The sequence below is a fragment of the Equus quagga genome, chromosome 20, assembly GCF_021613505.1.
Source record: "Equus quagga isolate Etosha38 chromosome 20, UCLA_HA_Equagga_1.0, whole genome shotgun sequence".
In the NCBI taxonomy this organism is placed as follows: Eukaryota; Metazoa; Chordata; class Mammalia; order Perissodactyla; family Equidae; genus Equus; species Equus quagga.
This window is the reverse complement of record NC_060286.1, coordinates 17,450,131-17,470,254: the sequence shown is the minus strand read 5'-3', so window position 1 is coordinate 17,470,254 and position 20,124 is coordinate 17,450,131. Positions and strand designations below refer to the sequence as shown.

The following is a 20,124-nucleotide window of genomic DNA, read 5'->3' as shown; positions in this document are numbered from 1 at the left end:
AGGAAACCGAGACATTCGAGTTGCTAAGTAAACTCGCCCAAGATGACCCAGCTGACAAGTGGTGACATCAGGCGGGTGGCTGTCAGAGCTCACGCTGCGAACCATAGACAGCTCTTCTTTGCAAAATTAATGTAAAATTTAACATTTCCCCAAACTGTTCAAAGTTCCTGTCTCCTTTAAACACATCTACTCTCAGCCTCCTTCCTTTTGAGCATTCTGGCAAAAAAATATGTGCCTTTTTGTAGGGTGGGCCTGGTACATTTTAAGACCTGTTTGCAAAGTTTGGCCTTATTGCAAAACAGTCAGGCCATCTGCAAATCGACAGATAGAACCTGCCTCACTGTAGCAAAATCTTTATCTAGGATATAAAAACTAAAGCTAAAATAATACCTCTTACAGGTCTTAGAACTGGCAAAAGGTGAATTCACAATCCTGTCATTTAGAAGTCATACCTATATGGATAAGGTTAAAATGACATCCCACTAGGTTATAAAAAGCAAGGCTATCCTACTTAAAAAAAACCCCTATCTTTAACTGATTATTTTTTCAATTCAGTCATTGTAAAATGTAACTTAAATGTTTAAGTTCTGGATTAAAATTTCTCAAAGTGAAGACAGATCTGGTGTGCCCTTTTCAGGCGTGCCAGACAGTTAGGAATTATGCTGGTTTCTGCATCTGGGCCTTAATTCAATAAACGATCATACTTGCTTAGAGTATATACACTTCTCTTGAATATGTAATATAAATTTCTTTTCCCTGCTCCTAGTAAATTGCAAGCCTTGTTCAGGGCAGGCTCTGCATTTCCTACTTCCTTTATCAAGCTCCGGATATTAAAATATGCTGTTGTTTTCCAATCTGAATTGCTGTGCTTTTGCTATCTCAAGGAGGTTGTTGAGAGTTCTGACTGATACTTCAAACTCATACTTATGTGTCAGAATATAGTGCTTGCTTTTTAATGTTGTCAGGGCCCATCCCAGGCAAGGTACTAGCTTTTGAACCAATGACAAATTCATGAGGAAGATATTTTTCCAATTTTGATTTTAGAAAAGTGGATAACTTTTTTCAGACTGCAGGATGCTGTGCAAAGACATCAGCAAGCAATCTCTAGAACTTGCCTCTGCTATTAACTAGGCAGAAAGAAGGGGTCACAAACTTCAAGTGTATTACAGACGTACTGATTCAGCCCTGTATTGTTTATCTGTAACTCTAACAGGTATGGAGTTGAACTCTGAAAGTTCTGGAACTTTTAAAAAATTTTATTTATTTTATTCATTGCCTTGAGAGGAGCGCTGAGGAAGTGAGAGGGCACAGCTTTGAAGAACTGGCAATTTGGCATCTCCTCTCCTCCCTTTCACCCCTCCCCCACTATCTTAGCTATTTGACCTGATTAAACAACTTTGGGATGCTAGCCAGATTCCCGTATGCTAACGAGGCCGCTATTCATGATTTAGTGCGATTTCATCCGCCCGGAGCTGCCCGGCTGCCCAGTGGAAGCCTGGCTTCGCAGAAGTTTCCCAATTTTGTCTGGGGCTCGTCAGTGAGGAGCTCACACTGACTTGAAGCAGCCAGACTCTGAACGCTCGGGCCACAGTGGATTATTCAGGAGCAAATTCTTTTCACCTTCTATCTCAGTAGTGAGAGGTGACGCCAGAATCGCGTGTGCTACTCCCGGAAAGAGACTCTGGCAACACCCAGTCTAGGTTCTACAACTTCTGTTTAGTTACTCGCTTTGATAGTAGCAGAAAGCGTTTCCAAAAGTTTTCTTAAACCTCACCTACCCCTAAGCCCAAAGGCCAGAGCGCCAGGTCCCCCTTTGGCTCCCCAGTCGGTCGGAATCTGATCATTTCCGAAGTTTCTGGTGTGTCCGTAGAACAGAAGAGGTGGTAGTGGCGAACCGCGCAGAGTGACCACCGCGCATTACGTAACGAAAAGCTGTGGCTGCGGGAGGGAGCGAGCCTGACATTGAGACATTCCAGGGGGAGGGGAGTTGCTGTCCTGGAGTCGCCAGGAACAGCGGCGGCAGTTCCAAGAAACCGAGAGAGGTAGGTGGCCGAGATAAAGAAAACACGTTGGGAATGAGAATATGAACAAGCCGCAGGACCCAGAGCATTAGCAGAAACGGCAGGACACGTGTAGTAATTTGTTAGACGAAACGGCAGCCTTCCAACTTTTGCATGGGAATAAGGGAATTTGCCCTTTGCGGGATTAAAAATGTAACAGCAAAACTAAAAGCTAATGAATGGGGGTTCGGTGGTTTGTTGGCAATACTTAAATATTTCTGTCCAGGAGCGCAAACTCTCTGCAGTTATTTAGAAAGCAGGGACTCAAACCAAACTAGAATACTCTCCCGTACGTCTCCACGTTCCCCAATCCGAAAAGGAGCCGCTCGCACGGTACTGCCCCTTTAAGACCTGCTCGCTCTCGGGCTCTACAAAAGGGAGTGACCTCTGGGCTTTGACAGCTCCCCTAATAACTACCACCGTGCAGGCCCCGCCCACCTGGCGACCAGCCGCGCCGATTGGCCGGCGGGCCGGTATCCCGTGCTCTGATTGGCTCGCCGCTTCCCCTGAGCGAACCTTTAGAACTCTGAGACAGACAATATTCTGTTACATTGTAGCAAAATGGCGACTGTCATTCACAACCCCCTGAAAGCGTAAGTAAGACTAAAAAATGTACATATTCCGCGTGGTTTCAATATGAAAAAAAAGGCGCCTTCTGCGTGCCGAGCGCTGCCAATGCACGGCGCTCGCGGGCGCCTGCAGCCGCGGCGGGGCTTCTCGCTTTTCTTTCAGCTCTTACTTCTTCATCTTTTTTTTTTCCCCCAACGCGCAGAAATGTCAGGAGATGCAATTAACACGAAGAAAATTGTTACAATTGCGTTCTGCTTAATTGGCGGACGGAGAGACGGGGGATACCCGCAGGGGAGCCAGGCGCTCCAGCGCTCTCCAGCTCCCTCCAGCTCCGGGGGTCGCGGGCAGCTTGGGGACGGCACGGTCCCCCGAGTGCCCGGCCTGGCCGGGTGGCGAGCGCGGCGCGGGGGACGGCCGAGCGGGGGGCCGAGCGCCGGGCCGGGGACCGCGCGGGTGCACTTGGCTGAGCCCCGCGCCTCCGGAGCCCGCGGCCCCCGCCCCGCCGCTCGGTCCGCCGGGGCGAGCGGACCGCGGCAGCTCCGGAGTTTGCAGGGCGCTCTCCGCCTTCCGATCGCTCGCGGGGAGTTTGTGCAAACCTTCCGGAGTTGCGAGGACCGCCTGGGGAGCAGCGGGTCCCAGGAGCCCTGGGGCCCAGGTGGTTGCCCGGGGCTTTCCTGCCGGGGCAGCCCCCGGAGCGTGACGGCGCTCCGGGCGGTCGCCGTTGTGTCTGCGCGTGTTTGTGGGCGAACTGGCTGTAGTAAATTAACCACTCGGGTTAACTTGGGGTTGATCTGGAGGCAGGGAAGCTGCAGGTCTCATGAATGGTGTTCTCGCTTCCTCTGGGTGAAAAGCCGAGGCGGGCGGGGACGCAGCTTGGGGCTCTCCGCCCGAGCCCGCGGCGTCTGCTCCGGGCCAGCGCGAGGGGCAGGTGCCTCTGGCCGCCGCCGGGAGACTTTGAGCGGACGCCCGGATCCGGGACGGAGGGGGCGGGCTGGGCGAGGACTCGCGGGGGCCAGTCCGCGGGTCCGACAGCCAATTCCTGCCTTCCTTCCTTCCTCCTCCTTTTCATCCTGGCGTCCTTCCTTCCTTCCTTCCAGTCGGTGGAACTGTTAAGCCGCCAAGTCCGCTCGCGATGGCGGAGCCGGGGGTGGCTTTGGAGAACGAGCGGCGCTCCAAAGGGGGTGCTCTTGGCGGAGATGATCGCAGAGGGGAGCTCCCTCCAGATCGCGGCGCGGCGTGGATGGGGGTCTGCGCCCCTGGGGTCAGGACTTCTCGGCTGGGCTGGAAGCCGCGGGCGAGGGGAGGGGGAGGCGCGGATGGGGGGCGTTTCGTGCTGAATTCTCGCGGGCGCATGGCAGGTGCCAACCCAGGTTCTTTCACCTCAGCCCATCCGCGTCCGCATCCCCGGCTCCTCCTGGAGTTGAAAACCAGGTTCGCATCGGGGGGCGGCAGGGGGGTTCCTAACGCGAAGGAACACGCGGGGAGAATCGGGCGTGTTTGCATTAGCTTATCTCCCATCAGTAGTAAGGAAAAGGGTAGGGATGTCGCAAGTCTCGGAGTTTTTAATATATATATTAAAGCTGCCGTTAAGAGGACATTGGAAGCTGAGGCTGATCAGAGAGCAGCTCCTGGCTCCAGTTCTCGCTCGGAAGCTCGGATACACTGCACTTGAACGCCAGTGTTTCGCCCCAGAAAGAAAATGTTTTATGGCAGAATAAATAGGCGTAACTTCACCGCATCCTCGCTGCCTGTCGCTGCGCTGCCACATCGCTGATGCTGTGAGTTTCTACAGAACCCAAAGCTGATTTTCAGTCCCCCCATTTCCAGCCAAAATCACATAGCCGGGCTGATGCCACCTGGTAAACTCAAGTTAGAGAAATCTATTTCACATGTGCGCCGGGTTTGTTTCCTGCTGGGAAAGCGGTACCTTGTCACCCTGGAGCCCGCTCACGCGCGGGCGGGCGCGATCTCTCTACGCTCCAGGGTTACCCTGCTCGCTCCAGTTTTTGTTTTTGTTTTTTCGGCCGCAGGAAGGTGCGTGTTTGGGGAGGGTGTCTGTGTGTGTGTGTTTGGGATGGGGAGGGGCTAGAGGTGGGGGAAGGGACGGAGAAGCGGGTTGGTTATTGAAATTAGTTCTGAATTATTATACTTGTACTTTGTATAATTAGAAACAGTTGCGACGTGATGTATTTGTAATTCTGTGTCGCCACGCACGCTAGCACACACACAACACAACACCCCTGCCTGCTTTTTCTAGGTGGGAGTTGAGTGGTCGTTTATAATTAGCCGCTCCTTTTTGCATCTCAAACCCTTTCCCTGGGGGAGAGCGGGTGTAAACAATACCCTCCCCCGCTCTCCCCCCCCCCCCCCCCCCCCCCCCAAGCCGGGCCTCCTGCACCTTGGACGGTTTTTAAACTCCTAACCCAGGAGCGCACACGTTGTTACTGGGAGACCTACACCACCTGCCTTTATTTTTAAAAAGCAACTTGTTTAATAAAACATCTTATATATTTAATTTGTTTTTAAAAGTTGCTGATCAGGAAACAATACACATATGAATAAATTATGCATGGGATAAATTAGAACAAAGCTCAGAGACACATCAAGCTCGAGGGATGGGTGGTGGTGTTGGGAGGAGGGAAGCAGGGAGAACGGTTTGGAGAGCTCTGTTTTTATCCTCCTGTGTCCCTCCTGACAATGAAACGGAGCTGAACGACATTAGCATTTTCTCTGTGTGCGTTGGGAGTCTCTCCCTCCCCTCCAAAAAAAAAAAAAAAAAAAAAAAAAGGCCAACACCACGGTTGCCCCCTGGTTGCACAAAGGTTTCCTCTAGGCTTAGGGGATAAAGTGGTGGTAGGTGATGTGCTGGGAAGAAACAAGCTGAGGTTTTAGGCAACACCTCTGTAGGGCTCTGCCTACCCTGAGTAGGGACCATTTTTCATTATACTAGCTTTTTCCGCGTGGGACACTCTATAATTCAATAGCTTAGGTAACTGGATGGCGCAATTTGAATCTCATTGCTTTGGGGTCTTCCTTAGGGCCCCAAGCTCCTGGAGCCACATCTCCTCTCTCAGCAGTTTGGCTTTCTTCCTGCCTGTCTTTGATCTCCCCTCAACTCCCTTTCTTGTTCCTCCTCCTTGTACCCTTCACCCCCTTCCTCTCTGAAGCTGACAGCTTGGCTTCTCTCTCTGTTGTCGCCTTTAACATCTTATTACTGCCCAACAGGGTGTTAGAGGCAGAAACAGGAGCTGCCTGGACTGATCAGATCACAAAGGGGACACAGCAGGTGGCCCCACAACCAAGCAGTCACATCTGGAGAAATAAAATTTAAAAGCATCGATGGTCAGGTACGATGTGTAAATGGGTATTACACATTATTTAATTTAGCAGCTACCTTGTCTGAGCCTAGATGTGTGATGAGTCACCCTCAAATCTTACACATACAAGCAAGATAAGGGCTATATGGTGAAGTAAACACATGTAGGTAACATAAATACGGATTTGAGAAAGGTCTGTGTATGTCAGTCAAGTAACATAGTAGTATTCTGGTTGATTTCTGCATACCTAGGAAACATAAGTCTTTTAATATAAATTCTAATCTTACTTGATATTCTAATTCGGGTAATCCACCCCCCCCCCAAATCTGCTATCAACACTTTAAACAACTTACTCTTTTATTAAGTTATCAAAACCCTGGTTTGTATGCACTTAACTGGGAATGTCTGCCACCTTCTGCCAGACTTGATTATGTACATGTGTATCTATTATTATAACTGCCCGCTTAGAAAAGAATTACTGATATTAATTATTCCACATAAACCAACGGAGATTTACCTCAAGTACCTGTTTATAAAGAATGAGACCAGTAAATTATTTTGTCATGCTTATAACTGTGAACATACATGTACATAATTGTATTGAAACTTTCTTTTGTAAGGAATTTCCCTTGCTTGGAAGTATGTGTTTATATGTCCGTTTTATTGTTAAGGACACAACTCTCGGACAGGTACATATGCGTACTCAGCCAAGGTCAAACAGCAGGCGGTGCGTGTGATGGACTGCAAGTCTTCATCTCTTTATGCATTCTCTGATCTGGATACAGTGTAGTCTAATCTAAAGTGGATTTGTGTCTGTGAAAGTTGTGCAATTGTTGCCACTTAGACGCCAGACCTCACTTTTGCTGTGGCACTCAGTTTAGATATCCGAGAGGAGAGGGTGGGGGGACACATTCCTAGTTCTAATCTCCCCTAAACTCTTTCTGTTGGGGTGGGGGAGTGTGGGTAGGTACTAAGTGGGGAACGTTGGGGTTGAGACTTTGTGAACTTGCTGCCTTTTATGGACATTATTTTAGCCCCTTATGAAAAAGGACCCTCAGACATTTTAAGCCAACAGATGCCTAAGAAGCACCTTCTCCATCTGCTTCTGGTTGCCACTGGAAAAAAGCTCTAAATTCTCCAAACTTCATTAGCACACATTATTTTTCAGCGGGAAGAATGTCTGGTTTTGACGAAATACCCATAAAGGATATTAATTTCTGCCAGAACCCAAGAGGAGTCATTGTCACAGGGTAAGCCTCTGAACATAGCCCAGCCTGTGGACCACCTGGGAGACTTCCAGAGATCGCCAGTGGAGTGGGAGCTGCTCGGATCCATAAGGTGGGCTGGAATTCAGAGGCAACTTAATTAGAGAGTTCTAATCTTCCTCTGTCTTTTTGGAATCATGCAGGTAGCTGGAATCTGGATACATCTGAGAAAGACTATAATGTCTAAAGCTGTTTCAGAGCCATCTGCTCAGATCAATGTACAAAATAAAATGCCACAGTCAGCATGCTTTGTTTTGAGCATGCACCAGAAACAGAATGGAAACTGAGGCTGAGGCTTCAGTTTTTGAAGTGCAGCCATGCTGATTGTAGTGGTTGGGGGCTGGGTCATAAAAAGGCACCAGAATCCAGGCCTGTTTGTTATCCCAATCTCTGCAAAGTAACTTTTGTGGTTTTTGAGTGTTCTGAAAGTCACTATAAGACAGAAATGTAGCCAAATGTGGCAAGCCCCTGGCTAAAGAAATACCACAACCAGTGAGAGTTTCTGCCCAGCCATGGTTTTCCAGCAGGAGTCTGTGTAAGCATCACTCTAGCTTTAAATAGCCTTTAAATATGTAGGTATTTAACAAGGAAAGATAAAGAGGGGGTGGGGAGGGGGCGGGTGGGGAGTGGGGTGGGGGTGGGGAGGGGTAGGTGAGTGGATAAAACCACGGTGCGGTCTGGAACTCTGAAAAGATGATTGTTTAACAGCAAAAGAGACTGATATTATGATCTATTGCAAGTTCCAAAGTTTTCTTTAGTTGTGTGAATGACTGCGGAGAGATGAGGTGTTGTGGTGTTTTTGTAATTTGTTTTTCTTATTGGTCCGGTTACGAGTGTTTCACAGTCTGTCAAACCATATGGATGAATGGAGCTAGCGTCATAAAACTGTCACCAAGGAAGGTTTTTGAAGCCTGTGATTTGCATCAGAGTTTTAAAAGCAGTGGTTAGGAGGTGTTGGGGGTGGAGTGGGGGTGGGGAGGGGAGAAGAGCAGACTGTGTTGAGAATTTCTGGGTTATGTGTTTGTGAATAGTAGTAGTGGGGGCCGGGGGTGGTGAGAGAAGGCTTGAGGAGGCTGAGATTTAGGGGTTAAGTTTGGAAGCAGGGAGGTGCGAGGGGATTATGCTCAGAGTTCCTAATAACGGGGTTCAAATAGCCTACGCTGAGTCCTCCACCACTCAGGCCTTGCTTCTGAGCCTGGGGAGCAGCGATGGCCCATATCTAATGCCCCTTTTGCGCCCTCTCCTCCCTCTCCGAATTCAGAGACGGTGGGCATCTCAGGTTGCCGTGAAATGAGTTTTTTGTTGCTGTTGGTATGTACTTCGAAAATCTGCTGTTTGTGTGATCTGCAATTGGTAGCTCCACCAGAAAAGGTTTGCCAGTCCCCAGACTTGCACCTGCCATCAGCGTGGCCCTATCTCAAACTGTCTCGCTTCCAGGTTCACTTCTCGCCAGTTCATTTCTTGTGTAGCTAAGAGGACTTCAGAGTGGTGGAGGAGAAAAAGCTCAGGGAGGAGCTCTGTTCTCAGCCCTACCGCCAACTAGCTGTGCGATCTTAGACTCAGAACTTCTCTGAAACTCATATTCCTTGTCTTTAAGATGAGGGTGATGAACCTTGATTGCCAAAATTCCTTTCAAGTCAAAACTTCGTGGCTCTCACTGTGGTTAACTAGGACAAGGAGGACAGTTAGGGGCCAGAATTCGAATAATTCCTTGTTTTTTTTTTTTTTTTCGACATTTTATTTTATCCTTTTTCTCCCCAAAGCCCCCCGGTACATAGTTGTATATTCTTCATTGTGGGTCCTTCTAGTTGTGGTATGTGGGACGCTGCCTCAGTGTGGTTTGATGAGCAGTTCCATGTTCCGCCCAGGATTCAAACCAACGAAACACTGGGCCACCTGCATCGGAGCACGCGAACTTAACCAGTCGGCCACGGGGCCAGCCCCTAATTCCTTGTTTTTAAAGTATGGCTCTAAAGAGGAGTAATTAATGCTGGGAGGCTGTTGAGTCTTGTCACGTTGTGCTACCACTTGGGGTTCTAACTGAGATGGAACTTCCTCTCCCTTCTCAGAGCCTGAGGATGAGGACCAGGTGGTGGGCCATGTAGAATGTGGGCTTTTCTTCTGATTCTCTCTCTTTTTTTTTAAAAAGATTGGCACCTGAGCTAACATCTATTGTCAATCTTCTTTTTCTTTTTCCTTCTTCTTCTCCCCAAAGCCCCCCAGTACATAGTTGTAGATTTTTAGTGGTGGGTCATTCTAGTTGTGGTATGTGGGACGTGCCTCAGCATGGCCTGATGAGCGGTGCCACGTCCAGGCCCAGTATCCGAACCTGTGCAACCTTGGGCTGCCGAAGTGGACCGTGTGAACCCAACCACTTGGCCACGGGGCCTGCCCCCTGATTCTCCCTTTTGAACTCTTTCCTTTTCTTTAGCTCTCCAACCAGAGGATGGAGAGAGGAAAGAGCAGTGGGAAGACTAATTGGCCTATTGCTGTTTAGAAGCATTCTGGTAAACTTTCTGGTTGTGGAAAAGACTGGAATTGCTGAGAACATCTGTCTTTTTCTTCCTCTTTTCTTTATGTGGAGGGAGACTCGGAACCAAACAAAAGATTTTGCTCCCCTGGATTTCACTTATCCACAATCTCCCTGGACCTGCCCTCTTCTCCACCGCGGCACCCATCCCAATGAAAGTGGAAATAAACTGCTCATTTAGCTTCCATGTGGGCCACTGCAGAGGCCTGGCTGTTCAGCAAGCTAAAGTAGATGGACCTGTACTGATGTCTCACTGAGCTGCCTCTAGTGTACCCCGTGTTACTGCTGAGGAAACGGAGGTGCCCAGCAGACCCACAGGCTGGCCATACCCATGCGGGTATTAGCAGTCTCTAAATTGGAATTCACTGCCTCTTCTTCAGTGACATGCCTGCAGCACAGCCCAGATGCCTCTGGGGGCATTATTATCAGGTTTTCCTTTGTTTGAAAGCTCCCTTTGCAGTTTTCTACAAGCCTAAAGAAGGAAGAGGGGATTACAAAACCCATCAGAGAATTCACAGAAGCCTAAATTGTGAGATTTAGGCAAAATGGGGGTGGGGTGGGGAGGACAGCCTGAACTCCAGCAGACAGGGAAATTCCTTTATTTCTTTTTCTAGTTGTGGTAATATATACATAACATGTATATGTAACATTTATCACATGTAAATGTACCATTTTAATGATTTTTAAGTGTACAATTCAGTGGCACTGAGCACATTCATAATGTTGTGCAACCATCCATACTATCCATCTCTGGAATTTTTTTTGTTATCCCAAACAGGAACTCTATACCCATTAAATAACTCCCCATTCCCCAACTCCAGTCCCTGGTACCCATCATTTTGCTTTCTGACTGTATGAATTTGTCTATTCTAAGTAGCTCATATAAGTGGAATCATACACTATTTGTCCTTTTGTGACTAGTTTATTTCGTTTAGCATAATATCCTCAAGGTTCATCTATGTTATAGCATGTGTCAGAATTTCCTTCCTTTTTATGGCTGAATAATATTCCATTACATGTATATGCCACACTTTGTTTATCCGTTCATCCATTGATAGACACTTCCATTGCTTCTGCCTTTTGGCTATTGTGAATAATGCTGTTATGAACAGGGCATAAGTAGCTGTTTGAGTCCCTGCTTTCAATTCTTTTGGGTATCTGCCTAGATTCCCTTCATTTTCAGACTTTAAAATTCAGGGACTACATTTCTAGATAGTATGGGCAACCCCCACCTTATAAACTTACAGAAAACTACTGATCATATCAGTATCATAGAATTCAGCCTCTTTATCCCCCCTTCCCTGTAGGAATACAATTATTTTTGGGGGTAAATGCCAGGAACCCAGACTCACTTCTCTCATCCCCAGCCACAAGGATTGCCTTCCCCATATCCCCCATCCCCTTGAGGACAAGGACTCCACGTGGGGTCAGGGTTTGGGTTTGGGGAGGCCCCAGGAGTGCAGGAGGAGTCATTACCTGGTGAGTCTTGGAGGGAGGGTTTCCTGGGCTGAGTGGAGGCAACAGGGGGTCGAGGGAGCACCTTGGATGACAAGTAGCTCGGAAGTCAAGAGTTTGTAGATCGGGCCTATCTTTGCATAGGGTGAGAAGAGCTCTGTCTCCTTTCTCCTCTCTTCCCTGCACCCAGGCCTGCTTACCCCTCAAGGGGCCCAAAAGATATAGTGGATGTGAAAACATTTCAGAAGGTGTCAACTAAAAATGTGAGGTATTACTAGGAGAACTACAAAGTTTCCTGTAGCTGACTGAGGCTTTCTCAGAGTCAACAATATCTCATATATTCAACATTACTATATTAAAACGAAAATAAATGGAATGATTCTGGCATTGTTTCCTAGGAATGCAAAGCCCACTCATCCAGCTGTGTGTAAATAGCCCTGGGATCTCAGTGGGATTTTCCCGTAGTCTGGGTTTGAAATAGGTGAGAATATGAGCTCAGGGGAAGGCCTCGTTTCATTTCCCATTGTTGGCCCTGGGCTGAGTCCACCCTCAAAGTCAGAGGAGGCAGGAGCTGGCGGGCAGAGGGGAGCACTTTCCTGGAACTTGGGCTTCAGTCATCATCCAGTCTCTGACTCCGCCTCCTATCAAGAAGACTCCAGAGAGAGAGAGAGAGAGAAGAGGTGAAAGCCAGGGCTGGAGCTTAAACCTGCTAATGAACAAGGAGGGGATGCTGTTGACACAGGAAATCAGCGGCAAGGATTGATTCTTTATACAAAAGTAGACTATGGAGAGCACTGTGGCAGAGTCAGATCTGAAATCTCAGAGCCACGTCCTGGTTGCCAGCCATGGGAATGCTTCAGATTCAGGCTTGCTGCGAAAACTACAACATTCCTTTACTTTATAAAAGCAAATTAAGTGAAAACGTCACCCCGCCTGCCATTATCCTCCACTAAGGACTCTTGTGTGTGTCTTTGCTGCCAGTCGAGCTCAATGAGAACTGTCTCGCCCTCTTCAGAGCTTTCTTCATCCTATCTGGGCCAGCACTGATTGCCAGCCTGTCCCTCAGAACTGAGCAGCCTAGTAACCTTCCTTCCTGCATGTGGGAGTGTCCACTCCAAGGAAGGCCTCCAGTCTGTCTGTTTCTCCTTCCAGACCCCTGTTCTTTGCGGGGCAAGGTAAGCCCTTGTAAACCAGGAGGCTGACTGCTCCCCTAGGCTTCTCCTGGGGAAACCACTGTGGTTGGGGGTGGGAGGCGGGGGAAGGGGATGCAATGTGGTGCTGGGGCTGGGGGGAGGGCAGGGTAGATGGGGTAGTGGGAGTGGAGAGAATATATTCTCTCCTGCTAATTATTTTCCCCGAGGACTTAGCCAATGCAGAACCATCTATTATCGTGGGAGCGCTCTATGGTGGTTCTGCCTGTGATGAATGCTAAGTGGAAACAAGCAAGAAAAATTAACAGGCGGCTGCTTCTGTCCACCTAATTAAAATGCATATCCAAATGCATAATTCCTTATGTTTCCCCATGCACACACTCCCCTTCCAATCCCAATTCTATGGAGGAGAAAAAAACACTTTCCCCCAATCATTTCTCTTGATTATATTTCCATCAAGGAAGAACTGGAGGGATCCCTTAGAATAGAGAAGAAATAGAAGTTTTAGAATAACACTTCTAAAATTGCTAGTTGTTTTTTTTTTTTTTAACTGACATTGGGCCCGAATATTCTGAGCTGTTTTTTGTTTGAAAAGAAAAACAAAAACTTTATCTGACTGCCGAAAAAAGGGGGAAGGGAGGAAGTAGAGAAAGAAAAGGGGGGCGGGGGAGAAAGCAAGCAAGGAAAAGAAAAGTTCCCACCATTTCTGCTGACCTTTTAGTTTTGTGCTAAAAGTCTGGCTGGGATAAGCAGCGAGAATTTTGAAGGTCTTTCTTTCTCCTCTTCCTCTTTGTGCCTTTCCCTGACTTTGCACCACGTCCCTCAGCCCCCAAGATGAGCATAACCCAGGGGTTTGTAGAGAGATCTGAGAAGATGCATCTACCCGGGCAAGATCAGGTAGAGAGAAAAAACCAAAAGCCTCTGCATTTGGGGCAAGATCAGAGATGCTGACATCACAGTCCCCAAGATATTTTGAACGAAACAAACAAGACCTCTTCATCCTGATCTTCCTTCCTCTTCGTTCACTGATTATTTTCTCCCCCTCGGAAGAACAACTTTATTCAGTGGTCATCAAATATTTAATAAAACACAAAACTTAAGTCGTGGTGTTCCATTTGACGTCACTGCCATCTCTGCGGTGCCCCCCTCCCTGGCCAGCCCCGCCTCCTGAAGCCCCTGGACTGCCCTCCACACAGCCCCAGCTGTTGATTTATCAGGGCCGGCTGGCTCAGCAGTGCATGGAGATTGCTTTTAATTAACTCTCTTCATTTTTCCCAATCTTCAGGGAGCAGCAGCCCTTTAATGATTTTAATATTTTATCTGGATTTATATCCGCCTTATTTGTTGTTGTTTGACTTAAGCATTTGTTCTTCCTGAATCCAGACTGATCTATTTATTTGCCCTTTCTCCCCTGGTCCCCAAGACTTTTCTGCAGAAGAGGTGATGGGTTCCAAAGAAGGCCCAAGCTTTCTACCATCTGCGCAGGGAGAGACGCCACTCACTGCTGGCTGGTGCAATGGTTTGTCTTAGGAATCCCAGTCTCACCTGATTCTTAGCTGAAGGAGTTTCTAAGCTTTTCATTAAAAAAAAAAAGATCTGGATTTTAGAGGGTTAGAGCTCTTTGCCTCTTTTGTGCTTGCTGCCTCTGGAAGGGAGCGAGTCGCCTGGGAGAGTTGGAGAAAAACTGCTCCCTGGGTTCCCGGTTAGCTGTGTCTGGGGTCTGTCATCTTGCCCACATAGGTCAGTGGAGCTGTTGCAGGAATGGTGACTTTGGGGGCCGAGCTGGACGCAGGTGCAGTCAAATCTTTGTGCCACTTTATGCATCTTTAGATATGGCTAGGATCTGCTCAGGAACTGCTTGGAAGAGTAATTGCAGTGCAAAGAAAATAAGTCGGGTGCTGTAGACCGCTGTTAGGGATGTGCCGATGGAGTAACTTGCAGGGCTCAGGCGTTGGTCTACCACAACGTGATAGTGGTTTTGGTAATTAGGTCTTTGGAGCAGAAACCTGTGAGGAAAGGCTTACCTGCTAACAGTCTGAAAGAGGATGTGCGGGGCACCAGCTGCCTTCTCTCCCTGAGGCTGCCTTCTCCCTCAACCGTCAGTGCCCTGTTCCTGTGCCTGCTCCCTAGGGTGGGAAACCCACTGCCATCCTCACCCTTCCTGGCTTCCCCTTCCTGCCTCCTTTGGGCTGCAAAGTCTACTCCTCCCCCCAACAGCTCTAGAGAGCCCTGGCAGACAGACTTACATGGGGGCTGGTTTTCAGAACCAGCTTGTCCAGAAAATGCCCTTTTGGCATCTCAGTTTGGTGATGTGTCTTCAGGGTTACCTGTTGCTTGGCAACTGCCAACTACAGTTTGAGCCTGATTGCGGGGATTGCAGTGGATTGCCCTGGGTGACTCGTAGCCACATTTAGGGACTTGGATTTGCAATCCTGGCTCTGGGAACATGAGGTTGGGAAGACATTCTTCCATGCGCCTTTATGGAAAGAAGTACTGTCTTTTAAAGTCTAGCCCCATGCATGGCACACAGTCAGTACACACAAATGTTTGTTTTGGTGATGAAAATGGAGATTTCTCCTCATCTCCTGGCATTCATCCTTTAGCTGTGCTAGTTCTGAAAACCTACGATATGTCAGGTACTAGGCTATACGCGAGCTACAGAGACCAAAACCATGGCTTCTACACCCCGGTCTAGTGTTCAGGCCACTCAATGTCCTGCTGAGTGTTTCTTCTTTACCTACCTTGATAATTGCAGACGCTTTTGAGAATCCTATGAAAGTTGGGGATCGTCCCCCCAGGAAAAATTCATATAGGTGTGAACATCTGCGGATGATTTTAGGGGGTTCACAGACCTTGAGGAGCCCAACATTGGATGCCCTAGAGGTCCATGGACTCCAGGTTAAGAACTTTAGAATGAGAGATGTGGGTAACTTGTTATCCTGAAAGGATGCTTCTGTTTCCCTGCTCAGAGAGCCAGCGCCCCTTATACTCCCCCTGCAGTCACACTAAACGTCTTGAGGCTCCTCCAGCCCCATCTTCTCCCAGATGTGCTTGGTGAACATCTACCTGCTCATCTCCCAGATGCTTCAAAGTCCCCTCTTCCCCAGTAAAGCCCTTGCTGACCCTCGGTTAGAATTGGCCACATCTGCCCTTGGTCCCAAGCATACTCTTCTCTCTCAGCCACTGAAACACTTAACTCTGGTTAGTTAGAACATAAGGCCCTGGAAGGCTGGGACAGTGGCTGCCTGTGCTTTTCTATCCCTAGGATTTAGCATAGCAGGTGTTTAATAAACGTGTGTGCAATAACTGAGCAAATGAAGCCAGCAGGCAGGCACGCCGCTCTTCCTGCTGAATTTGCCTCTAGCCCTTTGGAGTTGACCTGTTTCTTATCCTCTCCCTTGACTGCAGGAGTTTGGAAAAGGCAGCGGAATTCCTTCCCTGAATTCTTCAATTTCAGGAGTTGGAAAACAGGCCCGAGCTCGGCCTTGCCTGTGTGTAGCATGTGCGACTGTGATGAATGTCAGTGGCATTATTCTAGCCCCTTGTTTCTTTACCACTTCATCCTGGTAGATCTAAAAAGCTTGGTTTTCCTCCTTTGGTCTTGGGAAGTAAAGACAAGTCGTTTGCTTCGCTTTCTTTCAGGGACTAAGTAACCTGGGGCTTGTGAAGAGCCACTGAGAAATCAACCACATTTTTATTGAGTGCCTACTACGTGCTCAGCTGTGTGTGGGATTTCCATTAGCCTTATTTATACCCGAGGATTTTTGGAGATTTTTAAGATGGAGGAGACCAGAAGGTGAGAGCACTATAGTGGTTTAACCCAAGGCTGGGATCTGGTGAGAGGCTACTGACCTACGGAGATGACGGTAGACCCATCAGGGTTTCCAGAAACATATTCTTTGAGAGGAGGCCTTTTGTATATTTTCAAAGTACCCATAGAGAGTTGTATCTTCCCCTATGACTCAGTGTCCCAACCATGTTCGACGCAGACAAATTCACTTAACTATGAAACAAAAAATGATGTCCGGGGGGATCATGTGAGGTCCTTTACTTCTCAAACTGAGAGAGAGAAAAATATCTATCACCGTAACTTTTGTATGTTCTCTAACCACTTTCCCACCCTCCACATCATTCGGTGTTGGGGCTGTTTGGAAGAAGGTACCTGGTTCTGGGTCAGGAGGAGGATGAAGGCCTGAGGTGGAGATGGGCAACCTGAGTTGTTTTCAGTCAGACTCTGGTCCGCTAGACATCCTTCAACATGGAAAGCCAGGGCAAATGCTGATGGTGCACAAAATGTAGGTTGTGGGAGCAGAGTTGTACAAAAATGTTTGTCAACTCAGAAAGGTCATACAGCGCCAGCCCTTACTCTCGAAGGTAACTCTCCCTCAGTCCCCAAGTGTGGCCCTTCGGTACCGAGGGTGCACACGGGGCTGTCCGGTTCCCAGTGTTCATTTCCTTTCTGGGCAGCCGTCCCAGTATGACAGATACTTATACATATTCTGTCCTCATTTTATCTAATTACACACATCCCTGGGGGATGGGAAACAGGTTTGGATCATTCAATTTTAGGTCAGTTATGCACAGGATAGCTGAGATGAACACCGATCTACAGAGTTCTGCAAAATTTGGAAAGTTCTCATAGTTCCCTGGTCCAGAGCACACCATGGGGCATCCCAGGGGCTGGGGGTCCCACTGAGCACGGGGGACGGATGGAGCCTGACTGATTCGTGAGTCTGAATGGAAGAAACTTTCTGAGACCCAGCTAGCTCTTGCTATTCTTGGAGCAATAGGATTCTTGTTTTATTATTTGATGATCTGCCAAATTGAGAAGACCCAATAATATAGGTCCCTCTGATGGCGATCATTTGTTCTTACCCATTACCTGCCTGGACTGTGCGCAGGTTCCTGAGAAATAGGGAACAAAAGAAGCGCCGATCGATGGTGTGATCTTTATTATTGCGCAGTGTTGTCCTGAGTTCCTGTCTCCTTTGCTGCCCAGATGACCTGGTCTGGACGCTGTGAAAGCCCTGAAACAGCCCCGCCTTCCTCCAAGACCCGGACCGGCAGCCTCGCGCAGTCCAACTTCCTGACATCTCTCCTCCAGGCTTTGCTGTAGCTTTTCAAATCCCCAGGAAGGAAAAGCCCACTGGTTACCCTTTTGTTTTTCTTTTGCTTTCTGCTGCTGCTTTCATTTCTTGACTCAGACCTAAGCCTCTCCAATGCTCTCCAAGCCCTAGATAGAGGAATAATCCACTTAATGCTTAATAGCAAGGTTTGTATCTCTGGTCTAGGTTTCCTTCTGACCTCTCATCCCTTCGTCCATGCCCCTTGACATCTTTCTCCTTCCCCCACACATCCACTTTGATTAAAAAGCCCGGAAGGGGCAGGTGGGAAGGAGTGCGTGGAGGAAGCAAATAGATCCATTCAGCTGCGTGGGAATGGGGTGGTCCCCGAAGAGAAGGTAGAATGGGAAATCGCCTGGGGCCAGGTTGGTCTGAGTGGAGCCCCAGTTTCACAGGCAGTTCTTGGGAAGTACTTGAACACCTCGGAGGCCAAAAGAAAGGCTGTAAGGGGAGGTTGGGGGTTGTTATCTCATGTCCCCAGGAAGAGAGGACTGTCCACTTTCAAAGACTTCTCTCACTAAGTTTGAGCTGAATCCTGGGTCCTTGGTTTCCTTAGTTATGTGTTCAGGGTCCTTTCCAGGGCACCTGCCAGAGGGAGTGAGGTGAGGGGGCGCACTGGGGGCCTGTCCTGCTCTGAGCCATTTTCATCCCAGGTACAGGACAGCCCTGGCCGGTCACATGATCAGATTTGCTAAATAGAGCAGGATTGTAGGGTAAAACCCATGCCAATGGTGGATCTAAAGGTCTTTCCTCCTCCTGTGCTTTAATCACCACCTGCTTTCTTTAACAACAGCAACCAATAAATGGTGTACGTGAAATATACAAATCCGACCCAGAGGGGAAAACGTAGATGCTGACCCTCGCGGCTCGCTCAAAGCCTGGCACCCCCAGGATTAGTTTCGTCGTTCAAATGCGGGGAGCGAGGCTGCGGGTCTCTAAGAATGCTTCCTCCCAGTTTGTTCTGAAGGTGGTGCTTCCCCACTCCCACCCAGGCACACGCACCCCTCACACCCACTCAAGCTGTCCACCTGCGTGTCGCCCCCTCCTGCAGGAGGGCCCAGGACCCAGGGCGCTGGCTTACAGGGGGAGGCTGGATGTCACACCAGGCTTCAGGGTCCCTTGGAGCCTTGCACTGTGAAAGCTCAGACACTTCATCCCAGGGGCAGGGGTGTGGTGAGCTGTGGCTATTCGGCCCAGAGATGGGGTGCAGGCTCGAGCTGGAGAGTCTGGGTTCAGATCCAAGCCCCGTGACCTGGGGCAGGATTCCCAACCCCTCTGTGCCTCAGTTTCCTCAGCTGTAGAGTGGGAATGATAGTTTCTGCCCTTAGAGGGTTATCGGAAGAATTAAATAGGTTAATGTGGGTCACGTGCTTGGAAGGGTTGGGCCTTATTTCCCTCTTAATAGATGTTCATAGTGACCGTTTTCCTATCTGTAAAATGGAAAGACATACTACCTGATTTTTTCCCCACATTTGGCATCTTAAGGAAAGTGAGATAATAAGTAGGAGAAGCTCTGATTTTCTTAGAAGAAAGACGTTCTAGAACTCTATAGCATTATTGTATTAATTTATTTTTTTTAGTCTTAGCATAAATGTGCTAGAAGAGACTTTGAGAAAGGTTTCTCTATGGGATGCTGTGTCCAGGAGTTCAGATTATTGCATGCTACTTCATTGGTGCCGACATTTGGTCTTTCTAAGAAAGAACAAGAATTTTACAGGTGTGGAAACACAACATATACAGGTGACCTGACTCTGTGACGAGATTAAACTCCTGGCTCGTGCTTCCACTCACAGCTACCTCTTCCAGGGGTGAAGTGAGTGGTTCCTGCTCGGATCCTCGGCTCTTTCCACAGCTGAGAAAGGGCTGGAAAGGCCTTCAGACCAAAGCTGGTGGGGGTTGAGAGTTGGTTTGTGCGTTTGTCTCCCAGTTTGGTCCAGCACACCTTTGTCAGGGTGGCGGGTAACGGGCCGGCACTCCTCGTTCCCCCGTGGCCCTCTTGTCCTGGTGGGTGTGCATGCATGCGTTCCCAGCACACACTTTGGGTAGGCAGCGATCTGCACTTGACAAGCTGGCATTCCAAACTCCAGATCTTCCAAACACCAGACCCCTATGTTATTTTTAACTGTCCAAAGTTTTTTCCACGTGGTGTAATTGATGGGACTCCATAGCCTAGTCAGAGAACCTAAACTTTGGCTTGTTTTGCATCCCTTGAATGGGCATGTGTCTGATGACCCAGCAGAAAAACAGCCTGTTTTCTGAATTGACTGTTCTAAATCTTCCCACCTGCCCTACCCCCCACTCCTCTCTGGGGAAAAGAAGCCACCACAAAGATAACTCGAGCCCGCTCGTTTCTGTGGCTCCAGATAGGAGGGAGGAAGATCATTTCTGTCTGCGACCTTCTCCCCGTTCCCTCTCTCAGTCCCGATAGTGAGGGACAAAGCTACATTTTCAGACAGATAACAGGAAGGGCATTGAGGAGGTGGCACTCAATCTCTCTGGGCCTCTTTTTCAGCCCCCACATTCCCCAAAGGATAAGTCACATTGTCCTCTGGGGACAGTGTCGGGCAGATGCTCTTATATAAGAGAACCTGAGATCTTGTGGTGTCCAGTGACCACCATCCTTGTGGAAATCGAGAAGGTGCTCAGGTACCCA

At 48.5% G+C, this 20,124-nt stretch overlaps 1 protein-coding gene across 1 annotated transcript in view; it reads left to right on the top strand.

The window, feature by feature from the left end:
• The first annotated feature begins 2,621 nt into the window (after nucleotides 1-2,621).
• Nucleotides 2,622-20,124, top strand: part of DPF3 (double PHD fingers 3) — a 243,247-nt gene continuing 225,744 nt past the window's right edge. Inside the window, exon 1 of the mRNA XM_046647021.1 lies at nucleotides 2,622-2,653. Within this exon, the coding sequence (XP_046502977.1) occupies nucleotides 2,622-2,653 (32 nt within the window). The remainder of the gene's footprint in view (nucleotides 2,654-20,124) is intronic.